Here is a 23,284-nt window from a genome sequence, read left to right as displayed (position 1 = left end):
CCTTCTCTCAGGTCTCAGCCCAAATGTCACTTCCTCAGAGAAACCTTCCTAGAAACCCCCTGGTTTGGGTTCTCATGGCCTCAGGCACCACAGTTGTAATTGTACACATAGTTGTGACTGTTGGATTCCTATCTGCTTCTCCCATTAAACAGTGTTATGGGCGGCACTGTGCCCCCCACCCCACCCCCAAAGCCATACGTTGCAGCCCTAACTGCCCCCCATACCCCACAGTGAGGCCATATTTGGAGACAGGGCCTTTCAAGAGGTGAGGAAAGGAAAATGAGGTCAGAGAGTTGGGCTCCCATCCAATAGGGCTGGTGTCCTTATAAGAGGAGGAGATCAGAGGTGGAGAAAAGACCACGTGAAGACACTGGAAGAAGACGGCCGCCTACAAGCCAAGAAAAAAGGCCTTGGAAGAAACCAGCCCTGCTGATGCCTTGATCTCAAGACTCCTAACCTCCAGAATTATGAGAAAATAAATTTGTGTTGTTTCAGCCCTGAGTGTGTGGTTGCTCATTACAGCAGCCCTAACACGCTAATAGAGATGGTGAGCGCCGCTGGTCAGAAACCACGTCTGTTTTGTTTACCGCTGACTTTCTAGGGCCTGACAGAGCTTGGCGCACAGGAGGAACACAGGAAGGATTTGTTGAATGAATGAAGCGACCCTTTACAAGGCTGTTGAAGGTCTGAGGGAGAACATATTATGGGCTTCAATGAACAGCGCTTGAAAATGCAGCAGGATCATATTCTGGAAATTATAAACTGAGATTTGGGTTTTCTTCCCTCAATTTTTGTCTTGTTCTTGCTGCCCCTGTTGCCCGCAGCCCTGCACCCATCTAGCTGTCGTCACTCTGCTTCTGGGGAAGGACAGACACCACCTGGTTCCTCAGTCCTCAGCTGCAAAATAGTCTGTAGTATCCACAGCGCAGGGAGTCTCCAGAAAGCTGAAGCACTTTGCATGTGTTACTGCCTCGGACGAGAGAGAAAAGAAAGGTCTTTTGGAATTCTAGAAATCCAGGCTTGCAAGCTACAGAGGCAAAGCCTGAGAAAGAAGGCAAAATGTTTATCCCCAAACAACAGATTGGTTGAAGAGATGGGCAACTTTGGGATTATTAGGGAAACGCAAATAAAACATTCAGGAGAGAGATGTCGACAGCTGTCAGAAATGGCAAAAAAAAAAAAAAAAAAAAAAGCCTTTCAATACTGGAACAGGCTAGGACTGTGAAACAGAAACCTCCTGGGGTTGGAGGACCACTGGTACAACTTCTGGAGAGAGAAATTTAGCATCATGTAGGAAAGTTGGATACGCACGTCCTGTGACCCAGCAACTCCACTTTTAGGAGTACCTGGCCTGGAGAAGGCCTCCCCCCTGCTCTGGAGGAGCAGATATTCGTTGCAGCTTTATCTGTAATCACAGAGGACTGGCAGCGTTCTGAATGTCTACTGATGGGGGAATGGACATCAATGAATTAAGGGGCATTTTTAATATGATGGAATCCTAAACAACAAAGAAGATGAACTGAAATAAAGCTACCTGCATCAACACAGATAAACCCAGAAAACAAAATGTGAGTGGAGGGAAAAAACAGCAGGTTGCAAATGGATACTTGCAGGGTGATACTTTTCTATTTTCAAACACAATAGCATCCAATTATGAAACGTACATACGCGGTAGAACGGCCACTACAGATTCCTTCTCCATCCTTCACCCTGCTCTGCACCACTGTGGTTAACTGTAGGATTCCCTTGTCTTCTGGCTTCTTTCAGGTGCCAAAGGGAGGTACCAACAGGAGATCAGAGGGCAAGAGAAATAGGGCCATCTAAGTTGGCTGTGTCTTTCTACTGAAGGCCATGGCTCCTGGTGGTGGCCCTCTCCAAGCTTTAGCAGTTGCTCACTCCTTTTGCCTCAGTTTTCCCATTCATAAAATGGGCATGATAAAAATACCTATTTCCTAGGGTTATTGTGTGGACTTGGTGAAAGGAGATTCGGCACAGTGCCTATTAGGTTAAAAACACTCAGAAAAAGTCAGCTTGGATCATTATTAATCACATTCTTCCTCCATTTCCACAAGAAACCTCTGTCCTCTTTTTTAAACATAAACTCTCATGGCTTCCTTTAATTTTGAAATTTCAAAATAGAGGTCTGCAAGAAATCTCTCGTCTGAAACCATAAGTGCCAAATGCGCCCTGGAAGTCAGAACTTCAGAGTTTTAGGAATGTAACATGGTGCATATACCCCGTTTCAGTGATTTCCATCCTTGAGCATGAATCAGAGTCACCCGGAGGACTCGGTAAGGCACAGACAGCTGGGTCCCATCCCAGAGGTTTTGATTCAATAGGTCCAGGGTGGGGCCTGAGAGTTCCCACGTTTAACCAGTCCCCAGGGGATGCAGATGCTGCTGCTAGCCTGGGGCCCCCACTTCGAGAACTAATGTCGTCTGCTGTGTAGCAGCCCTAGAGGAGAATATAGGGCGGCACCCCATAATCAAACACTAATATTTCTGCTGTGAAAATGTTAATGAAAGACTATAAATAGCCTTAGGTCAATTCAGATTAGGTTTAGCTACTCAGGGAGCTTTTGCAAACTGATGAAAAATCTTTCAGTTTTCTGAGAATTTTGGGTTTTGGGGAAGAGTGTAAGGGGTTGTGGATTTTATAAATGAAATCTCATGAGCAAAGGCGAAAGCACAGAAAAAACAGTAATGTTAGATTATGCTTTTTTAGACGACACTAAATCAAAGTGTAGCTGGTAGTAATCCCTACCACCCTCCTGGATTGTGAATGAATGGAATGATTAAGTGAATGAATGAGTAAGAATAAGGAAAACAGTTTCAAAAAACTAAAAATAGAGTTACTATATGATCCAGCAATCCCACTCCTGGGCATATATCTGGAGGGAACTCAAATTTGAAAAGATACATGTACCCAATGTTCATAGCAGCACTATTTATAATGGCCAAGACAGAGAAACAACGTTAATGTCCATGGAAAGATGACTGGATAAAGAAGCTGTGGTTTATTTATACAATGGAATACTACTCAGCCATAAAAAAGTATAAAATAATGCCATTTGCAGCAACATAGATGGACCTGTTATTCTAAGTGAAGTAAGCCAGAAAGAGAAAGAAAAATACCATATGATACCACTCATATGTGGAATCTAAATAAAGAGAAAAGACGACACTAACAAACTCATCTACAAAGCAGAAACAGACTCACAGACATTGTAAACAATCTTATGGTTACTGGAGAAGAAAGACGGTGGGAAGGGATAAATTTGGTAGTTTGAGATTTGCAAATATTAACTACTATATATAAAAACAGATTAAAAATTTCTTCTGTATAGCACAGGAAATTACACTCAATATCTTGTAATAACCTTTAATGAAAAAGAAAATGAAAATGAATATATGTATGTATATGTATGACTGGGACATTATGCTGTACACCAGAGACTGGCATATTGTAACTGACTATACGTCAATTAAAAAAGAAAAAGAAGAAGCTTCTCTTAAAAAGAAAAGGAGAACAGTGCATTCCTTCTGTTGGCCATCACAGCAACAGCTCTCTGTCAAAGTTGGGGGTGCTCTGGATGGAGAGAGGCATTCTGTGCTGTACCACCACCGTTCTGGCGGTAAATACTCCGGAAAAACCAAAGCCTTCGAGAATGACTGTTGCTGTGAAACAAACTATCCAAAAATTTAGTGGGGTAAACAACCATTTTATTGTGCTCATGGATTTGGTGGGTCCCACATTTGGAAAGGGCATGGCAGGGACAGCCTGCCTCTGTTCCACACATCTGGGGCATCAGCTTGGAAAGACTCAATGACTGGGGTGACTCAACATCTGGGAGCGGGAGTCACTGAGTGGCGTTGCTGTCAGCTAGGATCTCGCCTGGATGGTCAGCAGGAACTTCTCCATGGGTCTCTTGATGCGGTCCCTCCGTGTGGGCTAGCCTGGGCTCCCTCACAGCATGGCAGCTGGGTCCAAGCAGGAATGTCTCCACCCAGCTGCAGGGGGAGAGGACACAAGCCTCCACTGGATGGGGAGATCAAGGTCACTGGATTAGTTTCCTAGGGTGGCCATAACAAAATATTGCAGACCAAGTGGCTTAAACAATAGAAATTCATTTCTCACGGTTCTGGAGACTGGAGGTCCAGGAAAAGGTGTTGGCAGGTTTGTTGTCTCCTGAGGCCTCTCCCCGTGGCTTGCAGGTGGCTGCCCTCTTGCTGTGCTCTCACATGGTCTTCCCTGGGTGCACACATACCCCTCTGTCTCTGTGTGTCCAAATTTCCTTTTCTTATAAGCACGAGAGTCAGATTGGATTAGGGTGCCAATCCCTAATGGCCTCACTTCAACTTAATCATCTATTTAAAGACCCTGTCTCCAATACAGTCACGTTCTGAGGTACTGGGGTTAGGGCTTCAGCATACGAATTTGGGGGTATACAATTCAGCTCATGTTGTCACACTGTTGGAAGAGCGTGTGGTATGGGACATGTTCCTGTGGCCATCTTGGGAAAACGCAGTCTTCAACGGCACTCCTTCTCCAGTTGCCCCCCACGCTCCAACGGCATCAGAGTTCAAGCACATCATACTCAACCTACCCCAGTGCCTTTCAATATGCTGTGTCCTCTGCCTGGGATGCCCCGGACTGCCTTCTCTCATGGGCCACTCAGTCACCCATCCAGAGCATCCCTGATGCCATCCCCAGCCAACCATCATCATCGTCTTTACCACAAGTCTTGCCACACTGGCCATGACCACTGCCATTATGGACTGCTTCTTTGTGCCAGGCTAAGTTCTACTCATCTTATGTAATCTTACAACAATCTGTGAGGCCAGCTTTATGAATGAAGAAGCCCATAGCCAAAGTGAGGCAGGTACTAGCCCAGGGCCGCAGGACAAGTGGCAGAGTCAAGACTTGAACCCAGGTCTGCCCATTCCAGAGTCTGCGTTCGTCACCTCTTTCCTCACTGGGCCTCTGACGGCTTCCTCTGTGCTGCCCCCACCCAGGGTTCAATCCTCTTATCAAGGCGTCAGTCCCCAGCAATCGTTCACACTGCACCACTGCACCAGCTCTGGTCCCATGTGCTGGTCTCACCTGCTTATGCTTGGGCTGCTCCAGGGAAGGTCTCACCTGAGCTTATGAGTAGGCTGAGGGCCAGGTATGCCTTGCACGTTACACTGTACATTACATGGTAACACCATGACGTTAATGGTCCACAAGGAACCACACCTCCTGATGATAGCCACACCTTTGTATAGCCCCCTCCCATATTGACTTGGGGCTTGTCTGTGTGACCCTCTGTGGTCAGTGGGGCATCAGCAAATCAGCAGGAGCTTGAAAAGAAGCGGTTGTGCACTGTGCCTGGCTCTCTTGGAACACTGCCACCTTGTGGACAAAACCGGGGTAGACTTGAGGATGAGAGACCAAGCGCAGGGGATGGCCGGGCCAGCCCACCTGGTCCAGGAATCTCAGCTGAGGCCTATGTGTCCCACGGTCATAAGCCAGTGTGCATGTTTTGTCTTGTTTCTACAAGCCTGTGTTTTTGTCTCAGATTTGCCATCTTCGGTGACCTCCTAATCTCAGGGATTGCCTTTCTTTTTTTTAGTTTTTTTCTTTTTTTGTAGGGGGAGGTAATTAGGTTTGTTTGTTTGTTTATTTAACGGAGGTACTGTCAAGAACTCATGCACGCTAAGCATACGCTCTACCACTGAGCTATACCCTCCCTCCAAGAAATGCCTTTCTTTGCCCAAATTCACACAGCTTGTGAGCGGAGGATCCAGAATTCCAGCCCAGATCTAGCTAGAAAACTACAATAATAACAATAATAATGGTTATTATTAAATATTGTTTATTAATTACCAGTAAATGATTATTTTACTTTCCTGCTATAATCCTGTACTGTATATGGAGGACATTATAGACTTTAACTTTACTTTGATTTATTTTATAATTTTATCACCATATTGCTTTTTATTTTTTCATGATAGCAAACTACTCTTTAATATCCTGGATTTTCTCTTTATGCTAGAATGGCCATGATGTTGCCTCTTTGCAATCCAGTCTTTGTCCTATTATATCCATATAGTATTTTTCATTCCTTTTTCTCTATTTCGTTTGCTCTAGACCCAGTCTCATGGTTGGTCTGTGCACGTCTGCAGCCAGGATCCACGAGGTCCAGTCTCAAAACACTGCTGTTGCCACAGCAGCACGATCCAGGCCCCTAATCCCACCCCCACCAAATGCTACAATATAACTCAGCTTTTGTTCCTCAAGCACCATGAAGGGAAATACAGACACAAAATCCCCAGGAACACTTACTCGAACCCTCTTTTCTGCCCTGTCCACCTGTGTCACATCTCCAAAGTCCTCCCCTTCTGCTCAGCTCCTGTCTCTCTTCCTCTTGTCTCTCTCTTCTGTCTCTCTCTCCCTACTCCTTCCACTTCCTTCCAGACTCTGCAGTTCTGTGTCTCCCTTTCCCCAGTTCCTGGATTCTACGTCACAAGACTTGTTTAATTACTCGATCACATGACACGGAACATGTCTATCATTTTATATGTTAAAAAAAATCCATCAGATTCTCACAGACACAGAAAACAAACTATGGTTACCAAAGGGGAAAGGGCAGGGAGGGATAAATTAGGGGTTGGGGATTAACAGACACACATTAATACATACAAAATAGATAAACAAGGACCTACGGTATAGCACAGGGAACTATATTCAATTTCTTGTAAAAACATACAATGGAAAAGAATCTGAAAAAATATACATATATGTGTGAGTATGAATGTGTGTGTATATATATGGATATATGTATAACTGAATCACTTTGCTGTATACCTGAAACTAACATTATAAATCAACTACACTTTAATAAAAAATTTTTTCAAAAAAATACAACAAATTCTCCACTCAGGTCATTAGAACTAACAAGGGAGTTCTTCAGGGGTTAGATGCAACATCAATAAATTAATGATAAAAATCAATTATGTTCCCACATACCAGCAGCAAACAAAGTCCTTTAAAAGTCCTTTTAAAAAAGATGCCATTTACGACAGACAGCAATAAAATCTACAAGATGTCTAGGAATCAACCTCCATGACATTTTTATGAAGAAAAGTAGAAAACTGTAATGTGAGACTTTAAAGTAGACTTCAATGTTTAATAATTTAATAAAATGAAAGATACACACACAAAATAAAGAACATATACGAAGAAGATGTACCGGTTACCAAAGTAGGCAAAGGGTGGGAATAGGGGAGGCTCAAAAGAAATATAAATGACCAGAATTCAAAGAAGTATTCACTAAAACCACAGTGTGATATACTTTTCTGATTCCTAGAAAAAGCTTTTAAAATGATAAATACAGAGGTTTAGTCAAAGTGTGAAAAAAAATGGGTGGATATCTTTGGGGAGAATGTAAATTGGTATTGTTTTTGGACAGTGATTTGATAACATGTCAACATTTAAAATATCCTTTGGCCCAGCAGTTTCACTTGCAGTGTGTCCTTCCCAAATACGTGTGTTTGTAGGGCTATTTATTGCAGCATTATTTGTAACAGAATAATCTTGGAAACAGATTTATTCAAATGCCATTCAAAAGTGGATTACATAAATTTTGGCAGGACACATAATGGAATACTATTCAAATGTTTAAATGGATGAGTTGCTTCACAAAGAATGGAAATACACGAATAAAAATTCTGAAGTCTATTATGTGACATAAAGACCCGAACAAAGGAAAAAGGCACATTCCCATTTCTGGTTAGAAGACTCAATAAAGAAAAGATAACAACTTTCATCTTTCAATCTATAATCTTAATGGGATGCAAGTAAGTATTCCAGTGGGATTACTTTGGAACTTGATTGGAACAAACTGAGCATGCAGGAAAATCAAGAAAAGTCCTGGAGAAAGAGAGAGAGAGAGGAGAGAAGAGAGAGAAATCTGAAAAGGTAAACTCTACCACACCACAAAGTGTATAATACAGTGAGAGTAACAGTTCATTATGAGATCATAAATAGACAGAGAGATGAATGGAGCAGATGAATGAGTCTGGAAGTAGACCAAAAAAATATAAGGTCATTTAATAAATAATAAAGGTGGCATTTAAATCAGTGGCAAAAAGATGGATTACTCAATAAATACTGTTAGGATAATTGACTAGTCATCTGAAAAGAAATTCCACTGGAGACCTACCACAAACCTACACGAAGATGAATTCCAACTGGATAAATAAATCATGGTACATGCACACAATAAAATACTATACAGAAATGAGAATGAATGAGTCGTGGCTACGTGCACCATGGATGCACATACAGACAATGTGTAGAGATGCATAATTCGGTGGTAGAACTATAAAGCGCACAGAAAGGAATACTCCACAAGTTGGTATGGCGGTTACTGCAAGGGGAAAGGAGATTTTGACTGGGAAAGATCATACTGGGGGCTCCTGGCCAGGAAGGGCAGGGGAAGCAGTGCCGTTTCTTGACCATCACGACTGCACAACTGTTAATCTTACAAGTTGTTAGGTTGTCCATTTGTATTTTATGCCATCATGCAGGTTATTTTTTACATAAAAAGGCTTAACAGGAATATCTGGGGAAAAAATAGGGCTTGGTGTTGTTTTGTTTTCTTTTCATTCTCTCAGAGTGAGGAAGGCTTTTCTAAGTATGACATGAAACCCAAAAGCAGTTTTAAAAGATTGCTTGATTTGAATCTATAACAAATTCTGCACGGAAAAACACCTCAACAAATATCCAATGACAAACACCCGTTACGGGAAAACGTTTGCAACCGTATCACATTTCTTAGTAGAAAAGAGCAAAGGGTTGGAGGGTGATTTTTTCAGAAACTTGCGAATGCATTCTTCATTAAACATAACATAAAAAGAAAGAAAGGAAAAAAGAATGTGGAAGCTGTCTTTGTACTTACGGGGCGCGGTTGGCTGGGTATGCTGTTACACTGTGTATCGTCTGCTACTGTTTGTGTAACAAGTGTGTGTAACTTTGGATACACGGATGGCATTGGAGTGGACAGGCTGGTTGCATTCTCCTGGTGGTGTTTGTCATGCTTGTGGCATATATACATGCACATACTTTTTTTTTTGCATATACCTTTTTAAAAGAGAAGAAAGAAGCAACTCCACTTGCAGTGATTTTGAATAATATCTGCTACATCACAAACAAAACAAGGCTGGATAAAGTAGTGTTACTTTTGTTTCTTTTAATGGAAAACTTCAAACAGACAAAAGCAGAGAGAGAAGTATAAAGCACCCTTATGTACCTACCCTCCACATTCATGATAATAAACACATGGCCGCTCTTCTGTCATCTGTGCCTCCCTCCACTCCCCTCCACCCACTGGTTTATTCTGGAGCAAATCCCAGACATACCATTCCATCTGCAAATACTTCAGGGTGTATCTCTATAAGCTACTGCTCTCTCTCTCTCTCTCCATATCACGATCATATCCAAAAATTAAAATCTATCAATAATTCTTTCATATAATCACATAACACATGTCCAGACAGTGTTCAACTTTCCCAGATTTTTTTCAGGAGCTGATCTTGTTTACCAGTTGATTTGTCAGAATCAGGACCCACAGGTCTATACTTCGTAACTGTTTTAGCTCAAATGTCTTTTAATTTACAGGTCCCCTTCTTTCTATTTGAAATCTATTTGTTAAGGGAGAAAAAGTTGTTTAACTGATAAATCTCCCCCACCCTGCCCCTTCTCCCCTTTCTTCGCAGGTTATTTAATGGAAGGAAGAAAAGAAGGTTGTTTGTCCTGAAGAATTTACTGTGTGCTGTATTTTGCTGATGGCAACCCCGTGGTGTTAGCATGTTGGTGATACATTTTACTCACTTGCCCCATGCAGATCCTCCTTCCACCCTTGTCCACCCTGGGCTTTGCCCCAGGAGGCTATAGCAGCCAGGCTCGCTTGCCTTCTGGCATCAGCTGGGTTTGGCCAATAGGGAGCCCTGGTAGGAGTGGGAGGGAGGGAGAAGAATGTGATCAGAGTGCTTATTTCCCCGACTCCGTCCCTGCAAGGCCCACCTTGGATGGGCTGTGTTCTGGACTGAAGGTGACTTCCTCTCAAGACAGCTGCTCCACACAACCCTCTCCCCTTCCAGGTTCTGGTAATGTCTCCCTCCTACTGGTAAAGGCCTCTACACCACTCATCCCAGGATCCCACACATCCTTCGCGCTCTGCCTTCACCTTTGTAATAAACCCTCTTCCTGTTTTCCTAACCTGAGTGCACCATCTGCTTCCTGTTGGGACCCCGATTTACACAAGGTTTCTCTGTCCCTAGTATTTCCAATAAAGTGGCAGTTAAATGGAGGCTTGATCAGATTCAGATTAACAATTTTTGTAAGAATACCTTATGGATGACACTGTATCACATCAGAAGCACACAATATCCATACGTTACAAAGATCCCTGCCAGCTTTTCACTAAATGGTTTTTAGCTGTCATTGATGATCACTGTCTCTTGCCACAATCAGGAGTTAGAAAATAATGGTATTCTATCATTCTTTCTTCACGTATTAACGAAAATCCTCTATAAAACCCCTTATCATCTACTTGGTTACCATGGGGTCCGCTGGCACAGGAAAGACAGGAGCAGTGCCTGCTACTTTCTCCTCTTTCTCTTTATCGGTTTTCAAAATTACGAGCTGGATCCTTCAAATGTAACCAATGATGAATTCATGGATTTTAATATTCGATGCTTTAATCCTTCATTTTTATTCCTTCCCATGCTCAAATTGTTCCATTTTTGGGCCAGAGGGTGGGAGCCACTGAGTTCCTTTGATATGATCCCTGGAGTCTTCAGCAGTCTTTGATAGTTTCTTTGCTTTCTGATGCAACAAGATATTCCAGGCTTATCTTGTATATTTCCTGCCCCAGAACTGGAATCAGCCATTTCTCCAAGTAGCCCTGTTTCCTTTTAATGAGAAACGGTATTTGAGAAGCCACACTAGGGGTGTTCCTTGATACTGGGCTGTTCATTATCTCTAGATCATATTTCAGCTAAGAAATTAATGCTTTTTAGAGAGAAAATATATCCTGTATTCATAATGGCATCTGTAATTCAAATTTAGGATTACAGGACTTTAATTTTTTGATTTTATATTTTTATGCCTTATAATTTACGCTGAAAATCTTGGTTCCTAACAACATTAATATAATTATTTGCATATACATACATAATACATTTATATCTTCACAGTAACTATACCAGTGCTATTACTAACAACATAATTATTGAACACAGTAAAATTTATTTGCAGCTCTCTTTTGTTCTTAGAATATATCCCACTAACGATGTCCGTTCAAATACTGGGTTTTTCTCATGTGTGAAAAAAGTCACTTAAAGTCACCTATTTAAAGTCATCTAATTAAAGAATTAAAATAAGACCTCTCTGTGTGAGGGAACTACCAACTTGATACATAGTAATCAGTTTCATTTTTAAACATTCTCATTTTGATTTTTAAGGATTGTGCTTTCATTTTGATTGAACTTGTTTGTTTCATAGTTGTATATAACATAAACATGATTCCAAAGCCAAATACACAAAACATGTACTGTTAATTTAAACTTGTAGTCACAGGAGAAGGAAGAAGGAAATTGCAAAGCTCTTCTGGCCAATACAGATAACTCAAAAACAGTTGTACCTTCATTGTTAAAAACAGGGCTGTCAAATGAAATGTTATTACTAGCGCAACATATAATTAAGCAAGGCTGCCAATTTTTTAAAAGATGTTTTTAAACAGCACATGACTACATTTCTCTGAAATCCAGGTGACTTAAAGGTCTTTTGTTACTTTTACCATTTGCAAACCACAATCAGAACAGGATGAGAGTCCCACGTTTTATCAGAACAGGCTCTTTGGACTAGCTGCCTACTGCTCTCAAGAAACAGTCTGCTTTTCAAAACTGGCAGGGGAAGAGGGAACATCTTCTTTTCCTTCTGAGATTCTCTTCATTACAAATTGTCAGTAAGGAGGCTCTCCATTCTCAAGGCCAAACCCTGGAATCCCACTAAACAGCAGGGAGTGAAAAGAACAAACTCAAACTCGGAACATGTTAAAGAAAAGGGCCGTGAGAAGTTTTAAGATCCTGCTTCCAGAATTCACAAAGAACCAAAACCAAGGGATTTCACGTTCCCAGGATACACCTCTGCTCTTCTTCATCCAACCAGATTCCTCTGGAAGCTCTTCTAAATTTGGTCCTATTTCAAAATCAGCCCCATCTTTGTTGCTCCCCCAGAAAGCCGTTAGGTGGCACCAAAGACTCTGTTCCCATAACCTATGATGGCACATGCAGAGCAGATGCCAGGATTAACTCAGTGTAATTGGTAAGACCCCAAATTTCCCACTGTTATCTCAATGATCTTGTAAGAGATTTCTACTGTCAGATGTAGAATATGGGAAAAGCTGCCAAGAAAAGGGCCAGGTCATCCTCCCCCTGGGGACCTCTGTAAATATTGCAGTCAACTTTATTCAGATTCTTATTTGTATACTTAAGCGTTCGGGTGTACCTTCTGACAATGGCTAAAGGAATGTCTCTGACAAAGGCTGACAGAATCACTATCAACAAAAGAATTAGTTCATTCTCTTGGAATGCCCTTTACTATGAATAGTGACCATAGCATGGATATTGCTGGATTATAAAGCCTTACAAATTTAAAACAATTACGATGAAACCCAACCCAAGTGACTGCTTAAGTGTCCCAAGCTGGGGGATGATCCAGCAGGTAAAGAGGGGCTTTACCTCACCCCACCACGAAAACTAAAGAGTTTCCAGCAGTTTGTCCAGGCTGGGGAAGGCCCACCAACCCAACTCCCAGGCAATCCGCAGCTGAGGAAGGGCCAGCAAGATAAGATAAAGCCCACTCCCAGCCAGACGTTTATCAACACGTCATGCAGGCTGGAGCGTGCCAAGCAGCTGAATTCATCTCCCAATTCCTGTCCAGGTTGAGGACTGGCAGCCAGGAGAATCCCACTGCATTTCCTCTGGAAATACTAGGCACCAGCCAGAGAAGCCCCCTCCCCTATCCCGTTCCACATTCCTAAGAAGGTGGCGCAAACGTAGATTAGTGGCCAAATAAATGTCCTCCTCCACCCGATTTTCCTGTACCAGAAAGTCGACATGTAGGTAAATGTGGAAGACCATCTTTTTAGATTTTTCCAAAAGCCTACTGACTAAACAGAACCACATTAACAATGCAATATAGGCTTTATAACACAAGGAACAGCAAAACACCTGACACCAATAGCAAATTCCCAAAGTGGCAAAAGGAGTTTTGTTTTCTAATTGTTCAATTTCTTTTTATCGATTTCCTAGAATTACACGCTACTGTTAAGAGGCTGATGCCATCTACTCTTTATTATATGAGCCATCTTGTCTTTTTTCTCTAGAGGCCAGAGGATTTCTTTTTTAACTAGCACCTTTCCCAGAGTTTGACATAATAATTTTACTAGGATCTTTAGAGTTGACACTTTTGAGTCAATTTTCCCAACCATGCACACAGTGTGTCTTTACAGCATTTATATTCAAGGTGTTTTCCTTTCAGGGGGAGGAAATTTTATTGAATTACTATTTTAAATATTAATTTTGTTCCATTGTTTTTCTCCAGTTCCTCTTCAATACAAAATTCAATATAGTTGTATTTTCTTCAACTATATCCAATTTGATTCAATTTCCATTACCTCTTTTCCTTCACTATAACTTCCTCTTATTTTCTTTCAAGTTTTTCCCTTTTTTTTCAGTTGAACATCTTCACCCATGTGCATCTTGAATTAAGGTTTGTGAGATAATTTTTCCTTGTTATTCCATTTCTTTGCTGAGTCCTGCAAAGTTTCCATTTCACATCTACCTCTACGAAATGTTTCATTTGTTCTGTGGTGTCCTCACATCTGCACTGTCTTGTCTATCTTTAATTCATGTTGGAATGTTTGCATTACAGTGGCTTGAATTTTTGGTCTTTTTTTTTTTTTTACTATATCCCCATAAGGAGGCTGAAATTTTATTAATGTTCATATTTGAGCATGTTAGATTTACCTAAACAACTATTAGCAGGAGGAGATGGATAAAGAGTGGGGCAGGGAGGGGGCTTGGATGGTTTTCCACGTTTCTCAAGTGCTCCCCCTCCTGGTGCTGTGATGAGAGATTCTTGACTGGCACCTTTACATGGTCAAGCTTCCTCTGGTCCAGCCTCGCTTTGGTAAGTCTCGGAGGGTCAGCCCCTTTTGTGCTTCCCTTCACCCCACCTCGGGTTTCCGAGGTGCCCCCCTCACCCTCCAAAAGGGTGCCTTTCCAGGACTGCCTGCTCCGGTCCTGTGTACTTTCCAAGCCCCTTCTTCCTTCTCCCTTCTCCTTCATCGTCAGTGCTTACCTGGGGGTAGACCTCTACGTCTGTTATCCAGATTCTGCTATTGCTAGGACTCCTCCATCTTATGGGCAAGTTATTTACTTCTTTATGGCTTCACACCTTCCCCTCTACACTCAGGTTCATTCCCAGATTCAACTGGCCAACTGTGTTAGTTTTCCAGGGCTGCCAAAACAAATCACCACGAACTTGATGCCTAAGATGAGAGAGATTTATTCTGGATACCAAATCAAGGTGTCACGGGGGCCATACTCCCCACGCAGGCTCTAGGGGAGAGTCCATCCTCGCCTCTTCCCTCTTCTAGTGGCTCCTGGTATTCTCGACTTGTGACCACATCTCTGCCTGTCTTCACATGGCTTTGTCCCTCTGTTGTCAATGCTCCCTCTCCTTCCTCTTACAAGGACACCATTCATTGGATGGGGGGCCCACCCTATATCCAGAATATCACATCAAGATTCTTATTTTGCAAAGAGCCTATTTCCAAATAAGGTCACATTCACAGGCTTAGGACCTGGACATAGCACTTGAGGGGTGGAAGACACTATTCAACCCACTCCACCACCCTTATTTTCCCTATAGCACAGACTCATCTTGACCTCATGGTGACTGGTCAGTGAAAATGTGTGGTATGGGAAATGTCTCTGGTGTCACCAGGACAGTCAGATTCCATGGGGTTCCCTGAGCCTGAGACAGGAAAAAGAGCACTGACAAGTGAGGGGCAGAGAGAAGAGAGCCTGGGACACTGGGTGCTCAGAAAAAGAAGCTGAACTGGAGAATAAAGGAGAGGACTTCGTGGAAGGAGGGAACAGAAAGGGAAAAGCTGGTAAGTAGGTCAGTGTCCATCTGCCACTTCCCAGGGCTCAGCTGCCTTTGTTGAGTTGTGATGCCCACCCTGACCTCCCTGACCTCAGCTGCTCCCCAAGGTGAGGGTCCTGGCCACCAAGCAGATAAGTGATGAAAGGACAGAGGGCAGAGTTGCTGGGGCAGGCTCCTATGCCCCTAAGGTTTGCTGGACAAGAGGAAATCCTGGGGCTGCTCTGGTTGCCAACGGCTGCTGGAGGGGAAGCAATGGAAAGAATGAAGTGGGGGAGCAGGAAGACTGGGGTCCCAGACACCCCCAAGTTACCAGAATGCACTTGATGGAATTATCTGCCTGTTTTTCCTACTGGGTTTTATCCAACAGCCTCTGTCTGCTTCTACTCTAAGATTGACCCACAAGAGTTCTGAGGGCCAGAGGCGCCAGCAGAGGCAGGAGGAAGAAAAGCAGAGGGGGTACACCTGCTGCTAGAGGAAGAAAGGATGTGGCTTCCAGCTGAAGGTCTCCCTTCCTCCTGAACACAGCCATTCTCAGAGAGGACTGGGGACCATCAACGCCAGAGCCAACATTCCAGTGAGCCCAGGCCTTGGGAGGGCCCGAGGGGGAGGCTAGGAGTCCAGGTATAGCTGCCGAGCCTCAAGTCCCCCTTTGCTGCACCAAGGGGACTGGACTTTGCCCAGAGCCCAGATGTGCCAGGCCTACCCGACTCCTGGGTCTCATCGTCGTCGCAGCTCCTGAATCCTGAGCCTCCTGGGCACTTTCCACTGGTCAGTTTCACTTTACAATCCTGTCAATTTGTGCTTTATTCACTTTGTGGCTATTTTATCTGAGGCACACAGGTTAGGTTCAGGCTTGTTATATCTCTGTGTGAACTGTTTATTACTAAGCGAAGAGTCCCTTTTTAATAATATTTTTTTCCTTTAAAGACTGTTTTCCTGATGTTACTCCGGCTATAGCAGATCAGTTGTTTCGTATCCGTCTGCTTGGTTTACCTTCTAGCCCTTTACATTGTAAATCTGTCTATAGTTTACAGCTATATAGCGTATTTTCAATCCAATCTTTTTTCTTTCCTCGTTTTTCTTTTGACAGGCCAGTTTTAATCTATTCACATTATGATTAACATACTTGAACTCATTTATGCCACTTTACTTTTTACTTTCGTATTAACGAGGCTGCTCCACCCCCCCGCCCCCAAGCTTCCCTTCTACTACTGGGCTTGGCTTTCCCAAGGGTTTGGATTTATTGGTTCTATTTCTAGTCTCTTTGCGGCTACTCTTGCGGAGTTAGTATTATTTATTTGGGGAGTTTATTCCAGTTTCCTCCCTTCAGGAGGGCCCAGGCTACATCTCTGGTCCCTGCTTAGGCATTAAAACTTGCAGTCCCTCCCCACCCCAAGGACTTATGACTCTTTCTGAAACCTAAGGCTTGCCTCGGTGCCAACTTTCGGTTACCAGTCTGGATTTTTGGTATTAATTTCTGATTTCCATGATTTTTCATGGTATCTATGATTCTAAGTTCAGCATTGCTTTTTAAGCTATATATATCAACTTCCTGTATACCTTGTAGCAGGCGCAAGGGGTCTTTCTGGGTCAGCTTAGTCCCATGTTTCCTGGAATCCCTGGGTGATTTCACTTTCTCACTTGATCTTCCTGCACTATAAAAGGAATTCTTCCCATTTCCTAACTAAGGGGATGACTGTCACACTGTTCTCCTTATTTCATATTATTTTAAAACTTTTCTGCCTTAACAAACCCTCCTAATTAACATGAAGTTAATGAAATTTTTATTTTTAACCTACAGTTTTAGTTAGAATAATGCAAGCTGCTATAACAGATATGGCCAAAGCTCTCAGTGGCTTCATACAGTAAGTTTATTTCTCATGTAGTGAAGAATCTGCAGGGCCTCTGCTCCAAGCAGTCCTTTAAGGACTCAGCTCTTTCCATGTTGTGGCTCCGTGCTCCTCTTGGGTCTTAAGACTGCTCTCTGTTCAGCCAGGGGACAGGGAAAGAGGGGCTCTTGTAGGGGGTTTGTAAAAGACAGCCCTGGAAATGGTGTACACCTCTTCTGCTGATACTCCACTGGCCAGAACTCCAGTGGCTACATGTATAACTGCAAGGGAGGCTGGGAAATACAGAGCAGCTGTGTGCTCAGGGGGAAAGAAACCTTATTTAGTAAACAGTCTCTTTGCCTACATTTTTAATCCTCTGTTCTCTCATTTTCTAATTTTCTTGAAATGATTCAGTCACAAAGTTCTATAATGAAAGACTTCATCTTATTCACTTAATCCCTTAGGTAGGCATAAAATAATCTTTGCATATTGTATTTGAATGAATTGGTTTTTCTCCATTTCTTGGTTTAGTGTTCTCTGCCCATATTTTAACATTTATTTCACTCTTAACTCCTATTTTCTTACCTTTCCACTTTTTTTTTGCAGCTGTGGTAAAACTGTTTATTTCCAGAGATGCCCATGGGAGGCAGAAAGGGCAAAATGCAAAGGAAGGCAGAGGCTCCACTACAAATGCAAGAAAAATGTGTCCTTACACTTTGTCAGATTGTGGCAGCCCAGAATGAATGGGGAAGTACAGGGGAAAAGATTTTGCAACTCAGATGTAACTCTGTGAACAGTAAAAGTTTGTTTTAGTCCAAAGGGGTGGGGGGGATGAAGGCAGAGCAGGTCGGTGGGATACCCCTACCACATCTTAGCCAGGAAGAGGCCCTGATCGCTCTACGTGGCCACCCAACCTTCAGAGCTGCCCTGACTCAACCCCAGAGCCAAGTCTGATCTTAAGACAGATTCTCCCTTCCCTGGGCTACCTCCTCCTGCCACAACCCTAGACAAAAGCCTGAAGCTGGGTTCTGGGTGTCTGATCCTTCACAGCTGCCCCCAGACCACTCAGCTATAGTCACATCCACCTTCTATCCTGGAACAGTCTTGGCAGGGTCAAAGGGAAGACTTAAGATGTCTCCATGAGTAGGGCTCCCTGGCTGAGGGGACATCCTCAGTATGGTTCCTCTTAACAGAGTGAACAAGCTATTCTCAAATTTTCTTTGTTCAGAGATTTCATCATTCATTTATCTACCCAAACAGCTGGTCATTCAGTAAAGATCCTGTGAGCCCTCAGCACCCTCCAGGTCCAGCACTGGGCTGTGGATTCTCCAGGCTGAATGAAACCAACATCATGATCTCAGGGAACGCTTGACAGTTTATAAGAGACCACCCTGGGGCAGAGAAAAAGCTCATAGTATCATGATGAGTGCTCAGCTGGTGGTTTGTGTGAGAGGGTGAGGGGTGTCCTGGGAGGTCACTGCACGCTCAGTGTGAGGGGTCAGAGATAAAGTGGGAGAGCTCAAGGCTCAGCCTCATCACAGCCCACTTCCCCAGTTTCAGGCCTAGTTTAACACTTGCTGTCTGACTCTGCTGTGTCTCAGCTTACCTGCCCACCCAGGGTCCTTTCTCAGCAAGGCTTGACCTCCATGGCACTCCTCTGCATTCACTGCTGCTGGTCAGGCGTTTAAAAATAAAGTGTTGCCTATGGGAGAAAGCCCCCCGTCTCCCCAGGCCTAACAGTAGTTAGCATCACTCCTCTTCCTGGAAATGTGATATGAAAACCTCTCCCATGGAGGTTGGTCCGGCCTTCTTTGCAACTGTCCTTTCTTGACAGCTCATGCTCGTTATCACTGTCTCATCAGTCCTTGGGCCCAGCTGTGGATGGCTGAGTGCTACCTGGCAAGGGCTTGGGAGATCCCGAGTCGGCCTGAGTCTTCCTCCTCCTCCTCCACCACCACTGCCCCTTTCTGGTCTTCAGCATCTCAGCCCTTGAGAGCTGGAGATGCAGGCGATCATCCCTGGTAAACTGTATGGGCAGCCTGGTTCTGAGGTAGCCTCATCAGAGGATGGGCTAGAGATTCCATGGGATTTAGACGTATGGATTCTGTGACAAGGATGCTAGCAGCTCAGGGGCCTTCTGGGCTTGATAACTGGTGTCTGAGTTAAAATTCTCACCAAACGATCTCTGTAAAAGAGAGGGGTTATCTGTCCATTTAAGATGAAGCTGCAAAGGTCCAGGGAATGTGAGGTTGTGAAAAGGGTACAGGACCAACCCTTTCCAGTCTGTTTCTTTCTTCAAAAAGGCCTGAAAAAGTTAAGCAGCCAAGAAACTCACAGGGACAGAAATTTCTAAAAACTGTAGGAAAGTCTCATGTGGTGGAAAAATTTCCAGCAAAGAAAATATAAACAATATTTGGGCTACTAGCCCCCCACCTGCCCACTCAGAAGTGGGCCCCAGGCAGGCCCCTAACAGAGTGACTTCGTACAATGTGACTTCTCTCTTTGGGCCCCTTTCATTCCTGAGCAGACATACAGGAGGGGGGACGTATTTCCAGCCCCTGAGACTTCGTGGGTGACTGCTCTTATTGCCATGAACAGTACCCTTTTCCTGTGTATGTGAAAGAATGCCCCCTGCTGGGCATCTACACAATTTTTAATAAATTTGGAAGAATATCTACACTGACAGTACAAAATTTAAAGGATTAAAAAAAAACCCAAAAAACAAAAAAGGCTTTAAAATGCAGGGAGGAGGAAGCCTGTGCAGCTCATGCATCCCCGTCCCCCATACTGTCTTCATTCACAGCTCAGCAAAGCCAGCAGCCTCTTACAGTCCCTTCACTGCAGATGTCCCCAGATGAACACACTTCTGAAGGGTAGCTCCCAGTGGCTCTTAACTGTTCTCCGCAGGAGAAAGAAATCCATCTTGTAGCCAAATGTTCCCAGCCGACTCGGGTCGGGCACATCCGACAGTCACTGCCCTGTCACACTGGCCGACGTGGCTGAAGGTCCCTGGAGGGGCCCCTCGGCTACGCCTGCTCGCTGGCACCGCCTCCACTGGCCCCCGAGCCTTTGCCTGATGCCTGGGCTTCTGAGGAGCGTGAGGCCTGCTTGGGCAGGCGGATGGGGACGTAAACATTGGAGGCACAGTGCTCCTTGAGGTAGCCACCTCCCTTCTCCTCGTATTCCTTCCTGGTGATCCAGACGTCTTCGTCGTCCAGGTGGTCCAGGGCCCAGTCACGAGCACCGTACCAGGCATCCAGCACAGGGTTCGAGGCCAGCTGAACCTGAAACACGAAGGGCATTTCCCATCAGGGCTCAGGGACTGAGTGCTTGGTGGGTCCAGCTACACTTTACTCCCAGAAACATACACAGAGGGGGGCTCCACTGATCCCAAGACGGGGTAGGTCTATCTCTGCACCCTAAGAGAGCTGAGCTGAAATGCCCTTGACTCTCTACAAAAGCACACAAGAATGCAAAGCCATGATCTCCCAGGATCGGCAACTGTCAGCTATTCTATCCGTAGGAGACCTGCCACTTGGGGCCAAGGCGGGGAGTCGGATGTAAGGCGGGGACCAGTTGCTCTGCCTCCTGATCCCATGCTACTGACCACGAGCTGTCAGATGGTGAGAGGAGCAGCGGTGGCACTCGACCTGGACAAGGGCCTTCCTGGACCTGATCCCTGCACCACATGGGCCCTACCAGCCTCTAAACTGCAACCACTCCAGCCACACTCAGCTACTGCTCAGCCCTCAACAAGCTTTTGGCCCCTGAGCCTTCGTTCCTGCTAGTCCCTGTGTGAAATGCTCTCTCCACCCCACCCCACCCTACACATTCTACATGGCAAACACCTCATCCTCAGGAGACCCAGGGGTCTGGGTCACAGGGGTCTGGGTAAAGAGAAGGCCTTATTCTCAATGTCCACGCTTTCGTATGCTCTGAATCTTTATTGGATGCAGGTCTTTCTTTGTCCATCAAAACAAAACAGAGGAGTACAAAAATGTGATTTCCATTCTGCTTTGAAAACTAACCATATAAACAAGTTTATACTGTATAGCACAGGGAACTATATTCAATATCTTGTAGTAACTTATAATGAAAAAGAATATGAAAATGAATAAATGTATGTAAATGTATGATTGAACTATTATGCTGTACATCAGAAACTGACACACTAACTATATTTCAATTAAAAAAAAAATTAACCACAGACTAAAGACCAGAAGGAAAGCCATGAAAACGTCAAAAGTGGCTCTCTCTGGATCATGGAAGTATAAAGGAATTTTTCTCATTTACACTTCACTACCTTTGCAATCAGAAAACAAATAATTAATGCTGTTTTCGGACCAGCCTGGTTGCATGAACAACTGGTACCTGAAAAGAAGACTGAAAGGGTCTCATCTCCAAAAGCTCCTTCTCGATTCTGCCTTTCATCCCAGGGTACATCATGTTCCCGCCAGTGAGGAAAACGTTCTGAACCAGCAGCTCCTGAACGTCCTTTGGGTACCTAGGACAGAAACCACTCCTCCGCTACAGTCCCTCCAACTTGAACATTAGAAGAGACTATGGATGTGGAAATGTAAGCTCTCAGTACAAACCAGAAAATACTACTCACAAAGTTAAAAAAACAACAAAAATCACCTTCCATTTTTCACTTGTGTCTTCACAGAAGGCCAAATAGCTAGTTAAAACCTTAATTTGAGTGGCCAGTCCATTTCCTTCACATGATTAGAATATTATGCCTTTCTAAGACATGTTTTTAAAAAACTGGCTTCATTGAGGATTAACTGAAATACATTTTGATAAAGTCTGACAAACTTATATACCCTACGGACCATCACCACAACCAAGTTACAGAACATTTCCATCACCCCCCAAAGTCCTGCCTCTCCTGAGGACCCATCTCATCACCTGTGTTTTTTTTTTAATACCAGTTTTATCTTATACATGTTTGATCACTTTCCCACCCATTGTTAGACAAAGTTCAAAGCCACTCAAACAAGGTAGCTGCAACAGCTTTTCTTCGTGCTGTGTGTAAGTTTCCATCCTGTTTTAACCAACAGCAGCCAGAGGACTACAAAATTGTGTTCCCTACTTGTCCAACTTGAATATGAAAACTCACACTGCAGGAAAATGCCGTATAAATGGGTGGGGGAAGGCATGTTCGTATAGAAAAGCAAATTCTTAAATAAAGTGTCTGCAAAGAGGGAAAACACTTGTAAGTTCTGCACATTTTTAGGGTGATTTAGAATCACTCATCTTCAGTAATGTGAAGATTTATATGAAAGCCAATGCACATATATTATCATGTTGCCCAAACTCAAAAGAAATTCTTGAAAGCTCCTCAAACTTTACAATTTATATTCACGTTCAGAAATGTTCAGAAAAGAATCAAGGAGCCCCCACCTCCGTGCCAGGCCTAGTGAGAGAGAAAGAATACTCTCCGAGCACAGCAAGTCAACGAGGAGAAAGTGAGGAAGGTTTCCAAATGCCCAGCCATCAAACCCACCATTCGATGCAAAATTCAAGGAAATGGTTCAGGAAAACAGCCGGAAAAGAAGCCTCAGCCTCACCTGTCTAGGACGTACTGGAGCGTCTCCGCTACGCCTGCCTGCTCTTCTCCTATGAGGGACGGCTGGAAGATGATTTCTGGAGCTCGAATTCTTTCTGTCCCAACAAACAGCTGGTGGTACGCTGCCAAGTTAAACACGGGCTTTAAAAACCCAAGGTTTAGAAGATATTTTTAGGCCATAATGACAAACATCTCGGTTGCCAGTTCCCTCAAATTGCATTTCTTATTCCAATACAGCTTCTGTGCTTTGTTCATGTCAGAATGACCTCTCCCCAACTCTCCTGATTTGATCATTCACCTTCTACCTTCTTTGACCTTTGGATTATAAACCACCATGTATTTGCACCATAAGATGGTCCCTGAGATGCAGGGAAAGAGATTTGGTGACAAACGGTGGCGGAAGGGTTGCTCTGGAAGGCCGTGTCCCCTGCCAGGGCCTTGCTCCATGCCCGGGTCCCTGCACAGCCGAGAAAGCTTTCTCCCAGGTACGTCTCAGCCTCAGGCCAGTCTATCTGGTCACCATTGTAATGACAAGAAACACAGGTGCAAATGGGGATGAAGCATTATGACCCCGGCTTGAATTCACATACAACCATGAAAAGCCAAGTCTTCGGGTCACAAGTCCCCAGTTACTCGCCCAAGTGCTCCCACCAGGCAGGCTATT

The 23,284-nt window shown here is 43.9% G+C and overlaps 1 protein-coding gene across 6 annotated transcripts in view; it reads right to left on the bottom strand.

Moving 5' to 3' along the window:
- Positions 1-3,106: 3,106 nt before the first annotated feature.
- The window catches only part of ACTR5 (actin related protein 5), a 34,752-nt gene continuing 14,574 nt past the window's right edge, over positions 3,107-23,284 (bottom strand). The window contains exons 7-11 of one of the 6 annotated variants that reach the window (XR_012500621.1): positions 22,622-22,761; positions 21,423-21,555; positions 18,658-20,335; positions 9,877-14,602; positions 3,107-9,126 (exon numbers count right to left, since the gene is read on the bottom strand). Coding sequence is in view for 1 of the 6 variants with exons in the window: in XM_010958747.3 (XP_010957049.2) it covers positions 20,078-20,335; positions 21,423-21,555; positions 22,622-22,761 (531 nt within the window). In the remaining 5 variants the exon portion in view is untranslated. The other 5 variants (XR_012500622.1, XR_012500623.1, XR_012500624.1 and 2 more) reach the window with 5 other exon arrangements.

Source organism: Camelus bactrianus, chromosome 19 (genome assembly GCF_048773025.1).
Source record: "Camelus bactrianus isolate YW-2024 breed Bactrian camel chromosome 19, ASM4877302v1, whole genome shotgun sequence".
NCBI lineage: Eukaryota > Metazoa > Chordata > Mammalia > Artiodactyla > Camelidae > Camelus > Camelus bactrianus.
The sequence above is the reverse complement of the archived record's forward strand: the minus strand, read 5'-3'. Positions and strand labels throughout refer to the sequence as shown.